We start from the raw sequence: 22778 nt of genomic DNA, 5'->3' as shown, positions 1-22778 counted from the left end.
ACAAATATGTATTTAAATAATGTTTAAATTAGTTAATATTATGGTATTTTAGCAAAATTATAAAAATAATTTATAATAACTTATTGTTAATATTTTAATATATAATATTAATTTTAAATGTTTCTAAGTAATTAATATTAATTATTTATTAAATTTAATTAGAATATATAAACTATATTTAAATATAATAATTAAATATTTGTAATTAGATATTGACACAATTGTATTATTTTAAAATTATTTTTATTTTTAATTAATGCTTTTAACACATTTGTATTATTTTATTTTAAAATGTAGTTGAATATATAACTCATATTATATATTAACATAACATAGAAAATATAAACCTAACAAATTGGGATAATATTTATATACCAAATATAAATACTAAAAATTTTGGGAGAAGATAAATGTTAAAACTGTAAATAGAAGCTAAAAGCACTTTTGGCAGATGGAGAAGTTAAAAATTTTAACTTCTCCATCAGCCAAAAAGTGTTTTTTTTAAGTTGAAAATTTTTCTGGAATGATGTTTGTTCTTTTATTGCTTTTCAGGGAAAAATATTTTTACATGCAAAAGCTTATCTGAAAAGCAATAAAGAACACAACCTTAATATTACTTCTAAGAAGCACTTTTGAGATAAAAAGTACTTTTGAGACAATTACATTCTTAAACAATGTGCTTTTTGTGAGAAAAAGTACTTCTCCAAAATAAAAAATTGGTCCCAAAGTACTTTTTTAAAGTTGAAAATCGTAACTTCTCCCCAAAAAGTGTTTTTTTTTCAAAAGTTTTTTGAAAAGTATTGCTAAAGTAAACCTAAGGCTAAGAGAAAAGTAATGAAAAGAAACGATAAATGAGAAAAAAATTACAAAATATTTAATTTTAAAAGTTTAAAGATTAAATTGGAAACATTAACAGTTGAATGACAAAAGGGACAAAAGAATAATTTAGTGATTATTTTTTACTTTATAGTATATTCATAATATTAATAAATCATATATAGAAAATACAATAAAAATAGAAAAAGGGATTGTATAGAGATGTGTGAATAATATTGTTTTATTGATTTCTTGGATAATAAAATTTTGATGTATTTTCCTTGGTGCCTAAAACAAATATTTTAGGATGATCCTATTATAATTTATTCTCTTTTAAAAGATATTATTAAATATTAAAATATTAAAATTATATTGACTAGAATTTTCTACCTAGCTATGTCCGGTTTAAAATTATTATAAACAAAATTATTTTAAATTTTATTAATAATTTTATTTAAATATTAGAATTAAATTGAAATAATTTTATTAAATTATACAAAACTTGAAATAAATTCATATACAACAAATATTTAAGAAAATTAGTATTGCACTCAAATATTTTTATAAACTATATGAGATCAACTGAAATACAACAAAAATATATTATGATAAATTAAAAAAACTTAAAAAATTAAATGGAAATGTAATTATAATATATGATTTCTCTTATGCTTTTAAATAATATGAACTAATTCATAATAAATAAATAATTAAAATAATAATTTGTTAGTAATTACATTGTGCAGGGGCGAAGTCAAAAAAATTCGGAGGAGGGGAGGTGGAATTAACTTTGAATTTTGATAGAAGTTAAAAACAATTTCACCATTGTATTAACTAATATCTCCTGAAAAAAAAATTGCCTTTTACCCCGACACTTTTTTCCACTTCTACTCGTATTGAATTTTACTTTTACAATATTATTTTAATTAATTTTATTATTGTATACTAATTTAATAAATAATTTTGTTCAAATATTATAAGATCATAAGTAAATAATATATATTAATGTTTTAATCGAGTAAAAATAAAATAAAATATATTTAATATTGTAATTTTGTAATTATCATTCAAATATATATACAAATATTCTCATGTACTACCTTTCAAAATTTTTAAATTATTTGTTTTTATTTTATTGATATAAATATAATATGGAAAATTGTTAATTATTACTTAAAATAAATATGATTCTACTATATATTATATTGATAAAAATGAAATTTTATTAATTTAATTACACACCGTAATGTCCATAAAGATCATTTCTCATTTTCACCTCACAACTGTAGTTGCGTTTGAATCCTAACATATATCTCATCACTTGTTTTAAATTCACTGCTACAATATTCAATCTCATAGCAACAGTAACTAACTTTATATCACCATTATTTTTAATCTCACTGGAGCTAATCTCAATACCTATCCAAATGGACTATTAATGTTAAGATTAAAATCCTCGAAACTCTTAGGTTCCAAGTTCGAGTCTCGCTTTATGTAAACTCTGTGAGTTATCTTTAGATTTTATTTTAGTATAATTTTAGTTTGATTCAAGATATAGTTATGGATATGGAAATTTATATCAAACAATTTATTAGCTGTAAATATTCTTAAATTTTATAATAATAAATATATAATGTACTTTAAATTAAAAAACACAATATTTTATTTTATTTTTTAATTCTCCCTCCTTTTTTTTTTATCTCTTTTTTCATTCCCTTTCTCTCTCTTTTCTTATTTTTTTCCTCCCACATCCCAACCACACCTGCAAAGAGTCAACTGTCACAATTTCAAGGCCTAATATCTATAGTAATCATGTACTTACATATATATATATATATATATATATATATATTATAGATGATTTGATCTGAAAAAGTATAATTATGTTTTTTAGTGTTTTTCATGATTTTTTTTCAAAATATTGTCTTCAAGATTTAAACTTATGTTAATATGCCTTACATTTTTAGCATTTAAGCCTTAGGCTCTCTTTGTTTAACTGAAAATTATTTCTGAAAAATGATTTATTTTTCTTGAAAAGTTAATATCTTTCGGTGTTTGGATAAATCTGTAAAATATTTTTCATTGTTTGGTAGATTTCTTGAAAATATTTCATATAAATTATTTTCAATGAAACAAATATACATTTGAGATTTTATTATCTTTTATTGTTTAGTTGAGTTTATTTCATAAAACTTATTTATATTTTAATTAATCATGTTTTAGTTTTAATTAATCTTAATTTACTTAATTAAGCTTAATTGTTAATTTCGTACATTAGGGATGTCTAATTAAGTTGAAAGTGGTAAATATTTATTTTGAATAGTATTTGGATGAGTAAATTAAAAATGATTTAATTTGATAAAAATTGAAGTAAGGACTAAATTGTAAATTTTTAAATTCTCAATTCTAAGGGTTTGAGTAGTGAAATATGAAACATTGATGTAGTAATTAAATTATATGATTATGAAATATATAAATTTGGAAAGTTGAGCATGGAATTGTTAAGTTTGAAACTATAGAGGTTAAATTGTAAAGATTTCAAATCTTGAGTTTTAGGACTAATTTACATAATTTGAGAATTTACAATTTTGAAAAATAGAATACGAAAGTTTAAACGTTCAAATATAAAAAAAAGTTAATATAGTTATTTTCCTGCTATGTGAATTAAAAAATAATTTTCAATCTCATCCTTAGGAATTTTTAATTTCACATTAATTAACTAATAAATATTTAAAGTAATAAAGAGGTTACTATTAAAAATGATTAAATTAGATAGAGAGGCTAAATTATAAAAGAAAAACTGATTAATTTATTAACCAAAATAAAAAAACCTAAACATGGATGGGTTTAATGGAAAATTAACCCAAATTAAGCTCCCAATCCTTTCCCTAAACACCACTTCGCAACCCCAAATTTACACTTCTGCTACTGCCGCCGCCATTTCTGCTCCCATTTTCAACCTCCCATACTGCTTAGTTTCAAGATATGGGTAAGCTTCCTTCTTTTATTCTTCGTTCACTTGGTAATGCTGGAAGCCATCTTTCTAGTTTCCACTCTTTTTCTTCTTCTTCTTCTAACACCATTGCTACCTCCATCGAAGCCCTAAGTAAGAATCCCATATCCATGCCTGTTAGACGAAAGGGAAAAAGAGGCCACCGCTTCGATAATGTTGATCATGCTTTGATTTTGTTCAATAAGATGATTGAAAAGTACCCAAAGCCTTCAATTATGGAATTCACTAAATTATTATTAGCACCCATTGTTGGAATGAAATATTATGGCATTGTTGTTTCTATGTGTAGCCAGATGGAATTATTGGGAGTTTCCCACAATGCTTATTCTTTGAATATCTTGATTAATTGCTGTTGTAAATTAGGTCGAATTGATTTTGGGTTTTCTGTTTTGGGGAAAATGTTGAAGTTAGGTGTTGAACCTGATGTTGTAACTTTTTCAACTTTACTTAATGGACTTCGTAATCAAAATAAGATTTTTGAGGCTGTTAGTATATTCGATGAAATGATTGAAAGAGGGTATCAACCTCATTTGATTGCTTACAGTACAATACTAAAGGGGTTGTGTAAGACCGGCAATACTGATAGAGCTGTTAGGTTTCTAAGGCCGATGGAAAGCAGAGGTTCTGAACCTAATATTGTAGCATATAATACTATCCTTGACTGTCTTTGTAAGAAAGGGTTGTTGAAGGAGGCTCTCGATCTCTTCTCCGAAGTGAAGGTTAAGGGCATTAGACCAAATATCATTACTTATAGTTGTTTAATTCATGGTATGTGTAATTCGGGCCAGCAGGAGGAGGCTACAAGGCTTTTGAATGAAATGGTGGATAACAATATTTCAGCATATAATGTATTGATCGATGCACTTTGTAAGGAGGGGTTGATTTCTAAAGCTGTAGAAACTATTGGCATAATGAGAAAGCAAGACATTAAGCCCAATATTGTCACGTGTAATACATTGGTTGATGCACATTGCAAAGAAGGGATGGTTTCTAAAGCTGAGGATATTGTTGCCGCAATGATAAAGCGAGGCATTGAGCCTAATGTTGTTACTTATAATATATTAATCAACGGTCATTGCTTGCAAAATAAAATGGATAAAGCTAGAAGAGTTTTACAGTTGATGATTGAGAAGGGTTGTGCACCTGAAATAGTTACTTACAGCACCATGATCAATGGATATTGCAATGGTAAAAGGTTAGACGAAGCAATGGAACTCTTTCATGAAATATCTCGAAAGGGACCAATCCTGGATACTGTCAAATACAACACTCTCTTGCAGATTATGTTTCAGTTAGGGAGAGTTTCAACTGCCTGTAAACTGTTTAGAAAGATGCTTGCTTCTGGACAAATTCCAGATATAGTGACCTGTTTGATTTTGCTAAATGGTTTATGCAAAACAGGTCATATCGAAGAGGCATTGAAACTTTTTGAAGCAATGCGGAACAGTGGGTTGGAACTTGATATTGTCCCATATACTATCCTAATTGATGGGTTGTGCAAAGTTGGGCATATCACGGTTGCAAAAGAATTATTTCATCAACTCTCAGACAATGGTTTAAAACTGAATGTTTACACATATTGTATAATGATTAATGGGCTATGTAAAGATGGATTGCCAGATGAAGCATACAGGTTGTTTGGGAGCATGGGAGATAATGATTGTTCGCCTGATAGCTGTTGTTATAATGTAATGATCCGGGGGTTCCTTCGAAACAACTCTACCTCAAAGGCAACACAACTTCTTACAGAAATGGTCGGTAAAGGCTTTTCTGCAGATATATTCACTGCCACCTTATTTACGGATTTCATCGTACACTCTAATAGATCAATCTTGCTCTGAAATGTTTCACAAATTGTGTAAAGATCATCACTTGCAAATGTTAATCAGTTTGTTTGTACAGTGATAAAAGATTCTTGAAACTAGAATGAGTTTTAGTGTCTATTTTCAATATTGTTGTGTAGTAAGTGAGAATGTTGCTAAGAAATTAGGGGAAAATCAATATCTGTTGCAATGACAATAGCATCAGTTTAACTATCGTTAGAAGTGTAGAATTCAATCAAATTTAGGGTGTTTGATTAACTGAAAATATTTTTCGGAAAATAATATAATTTTTTGAAAAATGTAATATATATATTTAATGTTGTATTATATCTTTCACTTAATTATGCACTTTGCTTTCATGTTTTCTTTTTACTGAGGGCAATGTGATCTTTTCACCTCAACTCACGATATTGCCTTAAAAACTTTGTATAAAGAGTCACCTTAGTTTTAGGATAGTTTTTGTTAGTTTATTTTCATTGTTCTTAGGAAGGAATATTAACTTACGATCCGCTTGTGGATTACAATTAATTTTAGGTTTACTTAGTTTTATTTATTTATTTCTCTTTTGATGCTTCATTTGACTATTTTATTGTGGTTGGAAGTTTGGTAGGATTAAGGACTAAATTTGCAATTTAATTTTTTTATTTGCACCTATGCCATTAATTTTAGGTGACAGATAGCTTAACGAAAATTTGAAGGGAAAGTAGATTGAAAGCCAGTCATTTACCTATGCTAGCGATCTAATCGAGAGGTTATCCTAAATTGATTTTAGGTAAAAACTTCAAATTAAAGACCTTGATAACCAAGGGTGATTATTTTGGTATGTTTTTATTTGTCCCTATTCATCCTTAATTATGAGGGCAGTTTTCATTTTCATCCTCATCCTGAAAACTTTTCAAAGAATTAGGAATGACATAATAGTCCCAAAACCACCAAAATTTGTAGTGATGGTGAAAATAATTAAAAATGAGTGTTGTAGTTGGTATCATGTCTTATTTCTCATTTATTTGGGTTGCAAATTTCCAATTTGAAAGTGATGTAGAGTTGAAATTTGGATATCTATTTGCTTTAGTTTCATATTTATTCTTGAATTTAATCTTGACCTCTTATTTTGATTAATTTCTCTTTTCTTTTAATGTTAGACCAAAAACTATTAAGGGTTTAAATATACATATATATATATTTAAAATGAGTATATTTAATTATTTAAAAAAAATATGTATATGAGAGTTTTAAAGTATCTTAAAATGAGTATATAATTTTTATGAATTTTTATTAATTTTAAAATTTAAAATGGCTTAATTGATTTTTGTATTAAGATTTTTTGACTATTTACTTTATTAGTTTCAAAATTTCTAATTTACTTCTAAATAAAGAATAAGGTTCAAAATGAATAAATGTAGATGTTAAGTGCTGAATTTAAAATGCAATGCAAGATATAGTATAAGGGACTTTGCGACACTTATACTTTAAACTTTTAAATCAAAAATAAGAATTTAATAATTTATAAAATAGATTTGATAATAAATTTGGTCACTAATATGTATTATCAAAATGACTTTAATTATATTTTTAATTTTTTTATCATCAGCCTTTATTTTCTATTTTTTTAAAAGTTTCAATCTTTTATACAATCATATGCAATGGCTTGAAGATGTTTTAATCACATCAGGTTGAACACCAACCAATGGATGTAAAATATATATATATATATATATATATATATAAAATAATATTAATTTCAATAAAAGGTTTATGGATAACTTTGAGAATTATGTATGAAGGAGTTGAAAGTAATTAATTATTTGGTAGACACAAGCTGTATTCAAGAAGAAATCTGTATCAACTAGATAAAACAATAATGGCAGAGAAGAAATTGATTCATACATTTCTGTGTTTGTCAACCACAACTCATACTATTATTATGATTTGGTCCTTTCTCCACTGCTTTTAATTTCTTTACATCAGAAGCTGTGAGCCAGCGAACCAAGGGTAATTTGCTTGCCTTATTTCTCTTTCAAGCTTATTAATAAATTCATGGCATGCTTTTATCTGGGTCTGGGTTTTATACTTCTTTCCCACTTTCACTGAGATTTATTCACTATGCAATGATTGTTTATGATTTTGTGGTCATGGGGTTTTGCTTATGGATTGTTTATGACTTTGGGATAAAATCATTTGATTTAGGTCTAAACCATTTCAAGGTTTGGGGTTTTACATTACATGTGCCTTTCTCATGCTTAGAGTGGCTATCAAAACTTCTTCAATATCCAATACACCATTCAGATTTTGATTATTGCAGAACCCCACTTAGTTCATCCCACAATTGTATACAATAAAAGCTACTGCTTCATTGTGTTCTTAATTGATTGCAGGGCTATGTTTTGTTGGAGCTTTTTTTTTTTTACATGCATCTATTTATATGATTGCAGGGACAAATCAATGGAATACGTAGAGCCTGCAGTTTGCGTGGCAAATTGTCTCGGAACTCCGATTTGCAAATACTTGCAGTACCATAGAAAGCTGAATAATTATCTGAGGAACTTGAAGAGAATCAGAGATGAACTGAATAGTCAAATGGAAGATATAGAGATGCTATTGAAAGCAGAGCTGCTTCATCATGTGGGGAAGATACCAAAGAAGGGAGTTGAAAATTGGTTAGAAAATGTGAAAATGATGATTAGAGAAGCACAAAATGTTGAAAATAAAGTTGGAAATGGGGGATATCTTTGCCGTGCATGCAATGGAAAGTTGGTTGATAAAATGACTCGAGGAATGCAGAAATTTCTTGATAAAGCTCCTAATCTCTGTCAAAGTCTTGTCATTGATGGTCCAAGTGGTGGGTTGCCACTGCTAACATCTGAACTAGTTGGTGAGGAAGCTGTGAGAGAGGAGATTTGGTTATGTTTGATGCAGGAGCAAGTGAGCAAGATTGGGGTTTGGGGGATGGGCGGCGTGGGTAAAACGACCATCATGAAGCACATCCACAATGATCTTTTGAAAGAACAACAATTTGAAAGGGTGATTTGGGTTACTATATCAAAGGAGTTCGATATTGTGAAGTTACAAGATGATATTGCAAGTGCATTGAATGGGTATATGCCCAAAGAAGGAAACAAGGTCAGACGAGCTGCAATCTTATCAGAACTTCTGAAGAAAGTAGGAAAACATGTTATAATCCTAGATGATGTGTGGGATAATGTCTCTCTAGAGGAAGTTGGGATCCCTGAGCCGAGTAGCAGCAATGGATGCAAGTTGGTGCTGACAACCCGTGTGGAGCAAGTTTGTAAATATATGGAATGTAAGGTGATAAAAGTGAAGCCCCTTTCAAAAGAAGAGGCATTGACACTATTCTTGAATAAAGTTGGACCAAACATATTGCAAAGTCCAACTTTAATGCCAACTTTGAGGCTTGTTGTCAAGGAATGTGCAGGTCTGCCTCTTACAATTGTCGTCATAGCTGGTACCTTGAAAGGAGAAGATGACCCTCGTATATGGAAAAATGCACTCAAGGATTTGAAAGAGAGAATAGGGAAAGTGGAAGGAGTGGAAGCTGAAGTGACCGAGCGTTTGAAATTTAGTTTCAATCACTTAAAAGACGAGAAAATGAAGCATTGTTTCTTACATTGTGCATTATATCCTGAAGATTATTCAATTTGGAAGGATGAGCTAATCGAAAGTTGGATTGATGAAGGCTTCATAGATGAAATGGATACAAGACAAGAAATGAAAGATAAGGGCCATGCTATTTTGAAGAAGTTGGAGGATAACAGCTTGTTGGAAAATGTTAGCTATTCAGATCACAAAGTGAAGATGCATGATGCAGTAAGAGACATGGCATTATCCATCACAAGTATGAATCCTCGATATATGATACAAGCAGGTTTCCAATTAAAAAAGTTACCGAAGGAGGAGGAATGGACGGTGGATATTGAGAAAGTGTCGCTTATGGATAACTCCATATCGGAGATTTCCATAGATATAGTTCCTCTAAAATGCCAACGGCTCACAACTTTGTTACTGCAGGACAACCCTGTAAAGAAGATTTCAGATTCTTTTTTTGCAAACATGCCTTGTCTGAGCGTTCTTAATTTGTCCTCCCCGAAGATCAAGTGTTTACCAAAGTCAATCTCTGAATTAAAGAATCTCACAGCATTGTTGCTTTGTGGTTGTGAAGAATTAAGTCAATTGCCTTCTCTTTCGAAGCTTCAAGGATTGAAGAAGTTGGATCTTAGCTATACAATAATTGAAGAAGTACCTGAAGGCATGGATATGTTGATAAATCTAAGGTATCTTGATCTTAACGTGAGGACTTTAAAAGATGTACCCACTGGACTTTTACCAAAACTCTTTTGCCTTGAGCACTTTAAATTATACAGAGGTAAGAAAATAAGCCTAAAGGCAGAGGAGGTAATGCCGTTGGAAAAGTTGGAATTCTTTTATGGGCGTTTCGAAGACCTGCATGAATTGAATAAGTTTGTGTCCTCAATGCAACAATGCAAGAAAAGCCTCGTCAAGTACCTATTACAAGTGGGCTCATCTCCTTGCATGTATGAAGGAGATAAAATCATATCAATCAATGAACTCGAGTATTGTGGAGATGAGTTAATTATGCTACCAGCTGATATTCAAGAGTTGCACATTTGCAACTGCCACAATTTGAGAAGCTTAAGTGAAGATATTTCTTCCTTCAAAAATTTGATGGACTTGAGGGCTTCTATAATTATGGATTGCCAAGGGATAGAGTGTGTTGTCTCCTTGTCCTCTTTTTCCTCTTCTTGCACTCATCCATTCCAAAGCCTCGAGCTGTTGTCTCTTTCCCGATTGCCAAAGTTGAGTGAACTTATCAAAGTTGAAGAATTTGGTTCAGCAACAACAACGATATTAACTCTGTCTGCCATTTTTTCCCATCTTAAACAAATTTATATTCACAACTGCTCGAGTATGAAGACATTGCTTCCACATTGGTTGCTTCCCAACCTCTGGAACCTAGAAGTAATTCAAGTGAAATCTTGTGATGAGCTAGTAGAAATATTAGCAGCGCCAACATCAGAAGATGAAGACAAAAGAAGTGATGCGTCAATCAAGTTCCATCTTCCCAAACTGAGAGTGTTGAGACTGATGAAATTACCAAAATTGAAGAGCATCTGTAGCAAAAGTGGAGTGATGATTTGTGATTGTCTTCGACGTATCAACATTAATAATTGTCCTAAAATAAAGAGAATCCCTCCATTTGTTCCCCTTGTTGGCAATGGGCAGCCATATGCATATGCTCCACCTTCTCTTAAGATCATGTCAAGCAAAAAATGGTGGGAATCACTGGAATGGGATGACCATCCACACTTTAAAATCGTTCTTCAACCCCTTTGGGAGGTGAAGCATTGGTATGATTGATGGGTACATTTTTACATGAAATGGATGAATTGATCAACAAAGAAGTAAGCCTCATTCTTTTATATTTTTTGATTAAAATATATTTTTAGTCCCTATACTTCGACAAAATTTGAGATTTCGTCCTTGTACTTAAAATGTAAAAAATGATTAGTAGCCATTGTCAGAATGAAACATTTTGCCACGGTTTGTTTTTATGCATAGCCAGATGGAATTATTCTGAGTTTCCCTTACGTTTATTCTTTTAGCATTTTGATTAAGTGATTTTTTTGTCAATTAGGCCAATATGATTTTGGGCTTTCCGTTTAGGGAAATGCTCAAGTTAGGTGTTCAACCTGATGTTATTACATTTTCCACTTTGACTAATGGACTTTGTAATCTTAGGTGGTGGGTTTGTTTGATGAAATGATTGAAAAAGGGTATCAACTTCTTTTAATTGCTTACAATACAATGCTAATAAAGCTGTTGGGTTTCTAAGTATGATGGAAGGAAGAGGTTTTGAACCCCAAAATTGTGGTATTAGCACTGTCATTGGCTGTCTTTGTAAGAACCGCTTGTTAAAGGATGCTCTTTCTCTTTTCTTGGAATTGAAGGTTAAGGGCATTAGATCGATATTGTTATTACCAATTGTTTAATTTATGGTATGTGTAAATTGATCAAATGTTGTTATCTACAACTTCAGAAATCATCCCTTCCTTGCTTAATTCTTGGTATGAGTAATCACATTGCAAGGAGGTGATGATTTTTGAAGCTTTAGATACCATTGACACAATGAACAAGCAAGTCATTGCAAGGTATGTTTCTAAAGCTAAGATATTGTTGACACAATGATAAAGTGAGGCATTGAGCAAGGACTTGATTTCATCTTTTTCTTGTAATGAAGAAATAGTTATAGTCCTTTATGCTAGAAAACTTTTGTGTAGGTATGGTATTGCTTCCAAAATTTGTGCTAGCAATTAGGGCGAAATCAAGTAAGGTTCCTGGGAAGTTAAATATTACTTCTATGCCTTGGGATGATTCAAATCTTGTGTGGAATATGCCTCAACCAGCTGCTGCTACAATGCCTCCCTCTAACTCCCTAAGACTTCTCCAATATCAGTTGCCACCCCTCCTACTACAGGTAGAATGAATTTTGACATTAATGTCACTTTGAATGTCAGTGCAAGTACTGATTCACAGATGTATGAGTTACAAAGAGTTTGCCAAGTCTGTATATTCTCTTCTTATTTCCTGTGTTTACATGATCTCATCTTTCTATATATTTCTGAAATTGGTCCAATATTATTGAAATTTGCCACCATTATGCAATTTTTGTTTCGCATGCAAATAAAACATTTCGATGATTCTCTTCTATAAATTTTCTAATGGTATACAGTGCACTCATAAACACCACAATTTGACACCAGCATGTCTTAGCTGTCTTTTGCAGGAAGTTTAGGTTCAGTTTGCTGGTTTGAGGATGACTGGGTTAACATTAGCAAGCATGTCAGGCAATGGTCTCTCCCGTGTGAAGCACCTGAGTGCATTCAAGCATTCTTTTTGGGGATCTTATACATTGTTTTCAGGTTGATTTCCTCTCAAAAACTTCCAAAGGATGACAGCATTCAAGCATCATGAGGGAGTATATATTTCTTTAAACTCAAACCCTTCTTAGGGTTCAATTTCCGGATGCTTTCAAAAATTTCTGGAAGGTAAAGATTCAGCCCTTACCTTGATGTGCAAAGGCGGAAGCACAATGTAAGAAGTTGTCATTATAGATTTTGGTTGGGTTTTTGGTTAATATATTTCATTGTTTGAGTCTCTCATTTTGATGACTTTGAAGATCTTTTTCAACCCTTACAACATTGTACCTTTGGGGAAGATTTGCCGTCAACCCTTAACCAAACAAAAAACTAACACGGAACCTTCTAAAGCAACTGCCGAAGGTTACTAATTCAGCAGCTGAGACAATGCAGAAGCACAATCTAGATGCATCCAGGTCAGCCCAAGTTCTCGTGCTGCTCAAACTGGAAATCCAGGATCTAAAACTGTTGCTGCTGTCAATGGAAATCCAGGAAAGTGGCATATTTATTTAACTTGATTATAGTATCCTAATTGATACCATGTGTGAAGTTGGGCATTTCAAAGTTGCAAAGGAATTATTCATGAACTTTCAGTCAATGGTTTAAAATCGAATGTGTACATGTATGGTAACCCCTAAAATGATTTATGGACTTTGTAAAGTGGGTTTTCTGGATGATGCATACCAGTTGTTAGGAGCATCGAGATAATGGTTGTTTTCCTAATAGCTACTGTGATAATGTAATGATCCAGGTGTTCCTGAAAACGGCTATACCTCAAAGGCAACACAGCTTCTTCGGTAAGGACTTGTCTCGGATCCGTTGATCTCATCTTAGAATCTAATAAATCCATTCTTCTTTTCCTTGTTATTAATTAAAATTTATAGTTACATTGAATGTAATTGAATATGGAATTTGGATTTTAATGTTAGGATTTTCAGTTCAAAATGTCAAATGAGTCAGTCTGAATTATTTATTGGTTTTTGATACAAAGTTGTCTGATGTGTGTTTTTGATTACTTCGATTAACTAGGTTTTTTTGATAGATTGTTTTATAGTTAACTTGGATATTATGCGCCACGACGATTCGTATCCTATGGGAAATATGCCTCAACTCATCGGGACTGCTCCTATGTCTACCACCGTTTCCTGCTACTACTGGGTCAGGTAGAATGGATTTTGATTATGTGTTCATTCATAGTTTCTTTTTTCCCCTAAATTTGGGATTACTACTTGGATTCGGATGCTCCACTGTTTTTATGGTATTATATAACTGTGTGATTGTATTGTAAATGTCTGTAGCTTCACAGTGATATATGCCTTTGAAATGATATATGTCTGTAGTTTCACATGTTATGAACCTGTAGGTATCCAGGTGCATCATCACGTTGTTTATGAAGATAATGGTATCCTGTGAATCAAGTCAACAGATTAACTCGTTCTAAAAGCATGAGATGTCTTCCAAATGCAATGCAATGCATGCTGACATGTATGATATTTAAAAAGGGCTTAACGATAAATTTGGCCACTAACGTTTATATGTTTTGTCATAATGGCTGTAAGTGTATTTTTGAGCTTTTTTTTTACCATCAACTTTTTTTTTTCAATCTTTTTTTTAATAGATTTAATGAATAAATTCTAAGTTTCAATTTTTCTTTTCTTTCAAAGTATTTCATTCTTTCATACGAAGTTTTTTACTGAGTTAATTTTTTAGATAATTAAGTTTATTTTCTTTAAATTAAGAGTTGTTTTTTTAATTTAATGTATAGTTATTTTATTATTTTTCACATGTGATTATCTTATTGGGTTATTTAAGTAATAAATTACATCTTATTAAAAATATTCCATATATGAAATTCTACATCATCCCCGTTAGCTTTTGTAACGGTACTTTCATTAAATATGTTAGAAAAAGCATATTGAAAAAATGAACAAATGTTGATAGGTAAAAAAGGCTCGAAAAATAATTAATGTCATTTTAACAAAATATGCAAACGTTATGGGAAATATGAGGTATGTTGAGACAACCATGATTGCTTGAACCGAATTTAATTGATTGGTCGAATTGGAAATTGGTCGGGATACTGAGTAAGAGAAAAATATTAGACTGATTGTCTTCGGAACTGTTGAACAATGTTAAAATTTGGTTGAATTTGTTTGGTTCTAAAAACCTTGGTGACAACATATTTTTTTGAAGTAAAATTATGCTTTAGACTTTGTTTTATGTCTAGTTGTGAATTTAGTCCATATATTCTAATTTATTCAATTTTAGTCCCGTACTTTTTAAAATTTAAAATTTCAGTTCTAATCAAAATAGTGACAGTTGAATTAAGTAAGTAAAATTCTACTACTAGTCTTGTATTATGTATCTAATTTGATCATTTTCAGTCTTTATACTCTTTGAATTTAGTTTTAAGATAGTTGTTAAATACATTAATTAAAATAAAGTAGCTTTTGTGAGTATCATATGAAAATAGTAAGCGTGTGTTTGATAAACCATTGAAATTTTTTCAACATTTAATAATTTAGATGTGTTTTATAATTAGTTAAAAAAATTTTAAATGAACTAAGTTGGACTTTATAATAAAATAAATCAAAGTACAAGCTAACCCATTGAAAATGGGCCTACGAGAGTAAAGAAACAAACATAATTAAATATAACAACCAAAATAATAAACAAAAAAATTGAAAAAGAAAACAAATTAAGAGTCAACCTAGACATAGGGCCAGTTCTTCATTGCTTTTGAAAAGTGCTGTGAAAAAGTGCTTTTGAAGAGTGTTTTTGAAAACTTTGAGTGTTTGGTATTGCTGTCAAAAAATGCTTTTGAAGAATAAAATGTCTATTTTAGATATGATATTATAAAGTAACAAATATGTATTTAAATAATGTTCAGATTAGTTAATATTATGATATTTTAGAAAAAATAGAAAAAATAATTTATTATAACTTATTGTTAATATTTTAATATATAATATTAATTTTAAATATTTCTAAGTAATTAATATTAATTATTTATTAAATTTAATTAGAATATATAAACTATATTTAAATATTTAAATATAATAATTAAATATGTGTAATTAGATATTGACACAATTGTATTATTATAAAATTATTTTTATTTTTAATTAATGCTTTTATTTAAATATTTTTATTTTTATATTGAAATTACTATTCCAACTTGTTTGCTCTCTACTTCCAGTAAATCAGGATCGGCCTTCACAAGAATTTTCACTGTTTTTGTTTAGTATATCAAGTTTGATGAATACTGTAATGGAACAATGTTGTCAAATATTTTTCTTGAGTCCTTAAATAGATGGTTTCATTGCTGAATTTGGATGGAAAATTATTATGTTGTCTACCCTGTCAGTTTGCCCTCATTAACAACTCATCTTCAACCTTCAGTACCCCTCATTAATAAGTTTTAAGTTTAAATGTCTCCATTTTCAGACCTTTAAAACAAAAAAAAAAATTCTAGTTTGTGTCGTATATACATTTTCAGAACTAGAGGCTTTTGAGAAGTGGAAAAGAGGAACAAAGAACCAGCGCCAGCAGAGGAACAAAGAACCAGCACCAGCAGAGAACCAGCAGAGAACAAAATTTGGAGGAAAAACTAAATTTTTCTGCTTTTCTTATGCTCAAAAGCACTTGCAATAAGTTAAAAATTTGGTACCAAATGAAGTGTGTTCTTCATTGCTTTTGATGGAAAAGTGCTTTTCCATATAAAAGCTCATCACTTAAGCAGAGGAGAACGGGGCCTTAGCTGGCACTCATTCTCCAAAAGTAATCCCTACAAGCTTGTGTAGGTGCTAAATTCCTAAAAGGTAAATGTTTCCAAAAAAATGATCTTTCGCATTTCTTTGCCTTTCCTTCTACTCAAACATTCCCCTTTCTGCTATCAATCTGGTTTTCTTGATCTAAGGAGCAAAGATCTCGCTACGGCGTTGTTCACCGTTCTTAAGTCTAAGTAACTTTCTTTCCCATTTTTACTTAATATAAAATTTTCAGTAAAAAAAAAAGTTGAATAAAATAAGTAGATAAGTAACTATTTAGACTTTTTTATATATAAAAATAATATTAAAAAGTTAATTAATTTAAAAAATAAAGTGAAAAACAAATTAATTATGAAAATGGATGTTAAAAGATATAAATGAAAACATTTTGCAGAAAATAAAAGTGGATCAAACAGTACAATTTAGTCCACTTATTAAAGACATGAATGTTGGGTTAAAACTTTTAATATCAAATTTGGTTAATAATAAATAGTGGTGTTTCTCTCTTTTCACCAATAAAGAAGAAAACATGAAGAAAAAAAGAAGAAGAGATTCAATCAAATTTAGTACAATTTAGACCATTTATTAAGATATCAACTGCTTGGGATTCAACAGTGACTGAGAATCATGTTGGTGTCATAATTGGTCGAAGAAAGCTGTGAACGGTACTGACGCTAAAAGAAGAGAAAATAAGAAGAAATAATGAAAAGAAAGGATAAAAGAAAAAACATTATCAATGTTTCGTTAAAAATTTAACGAAAATTAATGTTGAATGATCAAAATATTTAATTTTTAAAAGTTTAATAATTAAATTAAAAATTAAAAATTAATAGTTGAGTGACTAAAATAAAAGAAAATAAATAATCAGTGATTTTTTTGTACTTTATCTAAAAAAAACTCTAATTGATTTTAGTCATGTAATGATGTAGACATTCATAAGATTTTATGGAGGTAAAAGTACCATGACCTTATACTAAGAGTTAGATTATATTTTATTATTCTATTTAAAAATTAATAAATTAGTCTTCAACATTAAATCAATGAGAAAAATAAGGTAAATTACACCCAAGGTCACGAAATTATTTGTAAGTTTATATTTTAATTACTCAACTTTAGAAAATAATAAAATGATCACTAAATTATTCAAAAGTTTTCATTCAAGTCACTAAACTATTTGAATTTTTTATTTAAATCACTAGATGTTAAGTGTTTTTTTTTTAAGTTTGACTGGTGAGCTCTAAGCGACGACTCGATGATCGGTATGGTAAATCAATATCCATCAGCTAGTTGAAGAACATACCTTATAAACAAGTTAATCTAACAACTAGTGTCAAAAATCAAAGAAAAAAACTATTTGGATTTTCGTTTGCAAATTCGTAACATTTAAAGTTATTTCATAAAAAAAATGAATTGTAGAAGAAAAGAGGAAAAAGAGCTTTCTATTAGTATAGGTGGCGCAAACGGAGAAGGCCAACATCAACAATTTTAACAACCTGGTTACTTAAATGAAAATTTTCAAATAGTTCGGTGATCATTTTATAGTTTTTAAAGTTGAGTAACGAAAACGTAAATTTACTAATAGTTTAGTGACATTAGATATATTTTAACCTATTTTTAAATAGTAAAATAAGTCGTGCAAAGTCAACCTAAATTTAAAACATCTAAACCCAATATTGATCTAAAAAAGATTAAATCGATCAAGCGGGCTACCCCGACTTATTGAAAACGAATATGGTTAAAGGAATAACCAAACAATGACATATGACGTGCCACATATACCTCCTGCTAATGTACAGTGACCAATTTTTAATAGTAAAAATAGATTAAATTTAAAAAAAAAGATTGATTTGCTCTTTAATCTAATATATAAGGATTAATTTGTCTATTTTTTTAGTAGAGAGTGGTAAAATGCAATCAACCGCTAGTACATGTGCCAAATTTATAATTGTACGTATAGTACAAATCTAGTTATTGAGTTTAATCTTATTGTTTGGATTAAAATTAAAATTTTAAAAATTTAAAAATATAGGACTTGAATTGATGAATTTGATAGTTTAAACAGAAGCATGCCATTGAATCCGTACAAGGAATCGTTGGCACTTAGGTAGAAGTATTGTATCAATCGTGGGTCAGTTGTTAATGGTGCACCATGATTACTGGGTCGAAGAAAGAAAAAGAAATAAATAATTATAACGACAATTTCAAGGGCAATTTACCAAAAAAGCCCTTTTTAAAAAAGTTACCGTAATGGGCCCATTATTTAATTATTTACAGGAATGGTCCATTTTTCGGCAAATCGCGGCCACGTCAGCGCGATGTTAAGGTACGATCAGAAATCATGACCCACGTCGGTATGAGTTCTTGACATGGCAACAAATTGCTGTAGTGAGAAATCTACCGACGTGGCGCGATTTAGTGTCACTGCATGAACAAAGGCTCAACGGTAAAAATTTGACCGTTGCCCCCCCAAACGGTAAAAAAAAACTATAAATACCCCCACCCCTTTTTATTTTTTCACAAACTAATCCTCTCTCATATTTCCTCCCAATTTCCTCTCAAATTCCTCTCAATTTCCTTCCAAAATTCTCTAAAATCCATATTTAATTTCAATATTCTCTCAATTTCCTTCCAAAATTCTCTAAATCCATATTTAATTTCCATTTGCTCTCAATTTCCTTTTTTAAAATAATTTTAAAATTTTTTATATTTTTTATAAATCGTAAAAATTTCTACGATTTCATCAATGGCCGGATCATTGACTCGTCTTGATAAGCATCACATATCGGTGGAAGAAATGAAAATGGTAAGTGTTAAATTTAATTTTTAAATATTATTTAAGAACTTTTTATTTATGTATTTTTAGATAATTATTAATTTATTATTTGTTATAAAAGTCTGTAGATCAGGTATTGGAATGCAAGATTCGGAATATGCATGCTCCTCCATCACCGTTGGTAGAGAACTACTTGCGGGAAGCGGGTTTTTGGCACGTGGCGACGATAGGCCGGGGATGCAAGTTGTACCCAAAACTAATCAGTGCGTTGATCGAGAGGTGGAAACCCGAGACGTACACATTCCATCTTCCATGTGGAGAGTGCACTATCACTCTAGAAGATGTCAGTCTGCAATAGGGATTGTCGGTGGACGGGTACCCAGTCATCGAGTCTGTCCAATCTAGCAATGGGGGGCGGTGTGCTACGAGCTTTTGGGCGCTATTTCGGAGAAAATGGAAGGAGGTAAGATCGAGATGGGCTGGTTACGTGACACATTCCCTGATCCGGATGAAGATTCAATCGAAATTGAAAGAATCCGATATGCTCGGGCATACGTTCTTCAAATAATTGGAGGTTATCTGATGCCCGACACGTCACGGAGCCGCGCACATCTAACATGGCTGCTGAAACTCGTTGATTTTAAAGTAGCCGATGAATTGAGTTGGGGGTCTATCGTCTTGGCAACGTTATATCGGGAGATGTGCGGGGCAACGCGACCGAAGAGAGCAAAAATCAGAGGTTGCCTGTCACTATTACAGTCGTAGGCACGGTTTCGCTTTCCATTTCTACGTCCTCGAGTGGACCACCCATATACATTCCCACTCATAACAAGGTAAATTTTATATTAGATTTTACAATTATTATGTAGATATTTAAAAATAAAAGTATGCTAAAAGTTTATTTAATTAGGTGGAACCATCCGGCAAGTCATGCTCGATTACCTAAGGAACTTGAAGATATACGGCTTCTATTAGACCAACAGTCGGAATCACAAGTAAGTATTAAATAAAATAGATATTTCCATACATTCGCTAGTCGATTGGTATTTAGTATTTAGCATTTAGTATTATGTATATAATTAATATTTCTATCATGTTCATATAGTTTCAATGGACACCATACGAGGATCCGGTAATTCGGGCAGTAATTTCGGAAGAGTTCATAAAAAATCCGAATGCTTGGCACGTGAAAGTCGTGTTGATCAACTACGCAACTGTGGAGCCGCACCAGTCAGACAGAGTGCTACAACAGTTTGGATGTAGACAACCGGTTCCCGTGGATCCTGAGGAGTTTGACGATCAACACAAAGTCGACCTTCGGCAATTGAATACGGATTGGTCGAGTTACTGGTCCGAGGACATGGAAATGTGGGAAGATCGGTATCAATATATACCTACTCGGGAACCAATCTTCGCTCCGGAGTTAGCGTGCATTCCAGAATACATGCCATGGTTTAAGATCCATGGCAAACCGTATTTACTGACGCCAGAGGAAAGGCGGCGGCAAATACGTGTCGAAAGGGAAAGACGCGAGCCTCTAAATCCAAGACGACAAGACGACGAAGGCAGCCCCTCAACGAGGCCCAGACATTCACCCGACTCATCATCAGCGGCCATGCAATCACCACGCCCAATGAGAGCAACGACACAGTCACCCGACGCAGCAGTTTATCCAATGATACCCACGCAACCGCCTTTTCAGATGATGCCAGGTGCGTTTCCTAGCCCTTATATGTATCCTAACCCTTATATGTATCCTTTTCCGAGTCCTATGACAGGTTAGAGTCAAATGCCCGGTTCAGCTCCATTTCCTGTTATGCCGAGTGGACCACCGATGTATAGGCCAGCGGCGCACCAGGGATCGCAAGAGGGGCCGTCGGGGAGCTCTCTTTTTTACCAATCCCCACAAACGTATGGCTTTCAAACACCGTCAACGTTCGTGATGCAAACACCTCCACATACACTATTCTTTGAAGGTGGATCATCGTCCCAAGTCTGACAACCAGATGCCGTACCGGATGAACCATAATCCCCACCGGAGGAACAACAACCGCCGCCGGAAGCTAGAGAAAGGAGGAATACAATACAGAATCAGTTGACTACCGCCATGTGTACTTGAATCCCCGGGCATAGACACTGATTGCCGTATTTAAATTTATTTGTACAAATATTTTGAATAATTTGATATTATTTGATGTAATAAAATAGAAATTTTTTAATATTTTGCATATTTTGAATATTTTGATATTATTTGAGAATTCTACTAACCATTAATACTCTTAACTTAAAAACCCTAACCTAATTAAATTAAAACCTAACCTAATTAAATTAAAAACCCTATTTTAATTAAAAACCTAACCTAATTAACTTAAAAACCCTACCCTAATTTAATTAAAACCCTATTTAAATTAAAAACCTAACCTAATTAACTTAAAAACCTAACCTAATTAAATTAAAACCCTATTTTAATTAAAAACCCTAACCTAATTAACTTAAAAACCCTAACCTAATTAAATTAAAAACCCTAACCTAATTAAATTAAAACCCTAACCCTTAACTTAAAACCCTAACCTAATTAAATTAAACACCCTATTTTAATTAAAAACCTAACCTAATTAACTTAAAAATCCTAACCTAATTTAATTAAAACCCTATTTTAATTAAAAACCCTAACCTAATTAAATTAAAACCCTAACCATTAACTTAAAAACCTAACCTAATTAAAGTAAAAACCCTATTTTAATTAAAAACTCTAACCTTATTAACTTAAAAACACTAACCTAATTTAATTAAAACCCTATTTTAATTAAAAAACCTAACCTAATTAACTTAAAAACCCTAACCTAATTAAATTAAAAACCCTATTTTAATTAAAAACCCTAACCTAATTAACTTAAAAACCCTAACCTAACCTAATTAAATTAAAAACATTAACCCTTAACTTAAAAACCCTAAACCCTTAACTTAAAAACCCTAACCCTTAACTTTAAAACCCTAAACTAAGTTAATTAAAAAATTAAACTAAGTTAATAATTTTACTTTCACATAATGTTAGATTTAGAAAAATGTTTTTCCTGGTACTAAAATTAATAATTTTATATAATTTGATAATTTTACTAACCATTAATACAATTTATCAATTAATAATTTTACTTTCACATAATGTTAGATTTGGAAAAATGTTTTGACTGGTACTAACAATTAATAATTTTATATAATTTGAAATTTTTACTAACAATTAATACAATTTATCAATTAATAATTTCACAACCATTAATTTTTTTTACAATTACATTCAACTATTGCGATTAGGGCATGATCGACTAGTATGGCCTGGATTCCTACACCATCCGCACAACTTCGTTTGACTGACTGTTTCTCGGATATCCATATTGTTACGTATTCTAGTCAACCAAGGTCGACCCTTTGGTTTTCGACGTAATTCTCTATCCGGTAACAACTTAAAAAGAGTAAGAGATACAGGCGGCCACTTACGTTCATCTGAGGCCGGTGGAAAAACGTGTCTCCAGACGTTGTACATGTTTTTTTAATTTGTACACTTCGTCCACATAACTCATCGGATCCAGACGGAGCTTTTGACAAGCTGCAATAACATGCGCGCATGGATAA

General features: G+C 31.1%; 2 protein-coding genes across 4 annotated transcripts; both read left to right on the top strand.

Moving 5' to 3' along the window:
• Nucleotides 1–3619: 3619 nt before the first annotated feature.
• On the top strand, nt 3620–14262 carry LOC105766411 (probable disease resistance protein At1g61300). 3 transcript variants are annotated; one of them, XM_052630074.1, is made up of 7 exons: nt 5444–5583; nt 8085–11090; nt 11967–12163; nt 12473–12780; nt 12866–13402; nt 13648–13768; nt 13969–14262. In XM_052630074.1, exon 2 carries the CDS (start codon nt 8095–8097, stop codon nt 11044–11046), a length of 2952 nt encoding a protein of 983 aa, XP_052486034.1. In that variant the 5' UTR covers nt 5444–5583; nt 8085–8094; the 3' UTR covers nt 11047–11090; nt 11967–12163; nt 12473–12780; nt 12866–13402; nt 13648–13768; nt 13969–14262. The 3 variants fall into 3 exon arrangements, with proteins under 3 accessions (XP_052486033.1, XP_052486034.1, XP_052486035.1); XM_052630075.1 differs by lacking the exon at nt 5444–5583 and adding an exon at nt 7411–7644; XM_052630073.1 differs by lacking the exon at nt 5444–5583 and adding an exon at nt 3620–3805 and having other exon boundaries at nt 8085–12163.
• On the top strand, nt 3775–6790 carry LOC128032014 (pentatricopeptide repeat-containing protein At1g63330-like). The gene has a single exon (XM_052630087.1). The coding sequence runs from the start codon at nt 3802–3804 to the stop codon at nt 5668–5670; it is 1869 nt and encodes a 622-aa protein (XP_052486047.1). The 5' UTR covers nt 3775–3801; the 3' UTR covers nt 5671–6790.
• Nucleotides 14263–22778: the final 8516 nt, after the last annotated feature.

Source organism: Gossypium raimondii, chromosome 5, assembly GCF_025698545.1.
Source record: "Gossypium raimondii isolate GPD5lz chromosome 5, ASM2569854v1, whole genome shotgun sequence".
Taxonomy (NCBI): Eukaryota; Viridiplantae; Streptophyta; class Magnoliopsida; order Malvales; family Malvaceae; genus Gossypium; species Gossypium raimondii.
The sequence above is the reverse complement of the archived record's forward strand: the minus strand, read 5'-3'. Positions and strand labels throughout refer to the sequence as shown.

Excerpts from the sequence above, each read along its gene's own strand:
- LOC105766411 (XM_052630073.1), top strand. The coding sequence starts at position 3,654 with ATGGATGGGTTTAATGGAAAATTAACCCAAATTAAGCTCCCAATCCTT. Across the intron at positions 3,806-8,084 it reads TGCTTAGTTTCAAGATATGG|GGACAAATCAATGGAATACG; the intron begins GTAAGCTTCCTT and ends ATATGATTGCAG.
- LOC128032014 (XM_052630087.1), top strand. The coding sequence starts at position 3,802 with ATGGGTAAGCTTCCTTCTTTTATTCTTCGTTCACTTGGTAATGCTGGA.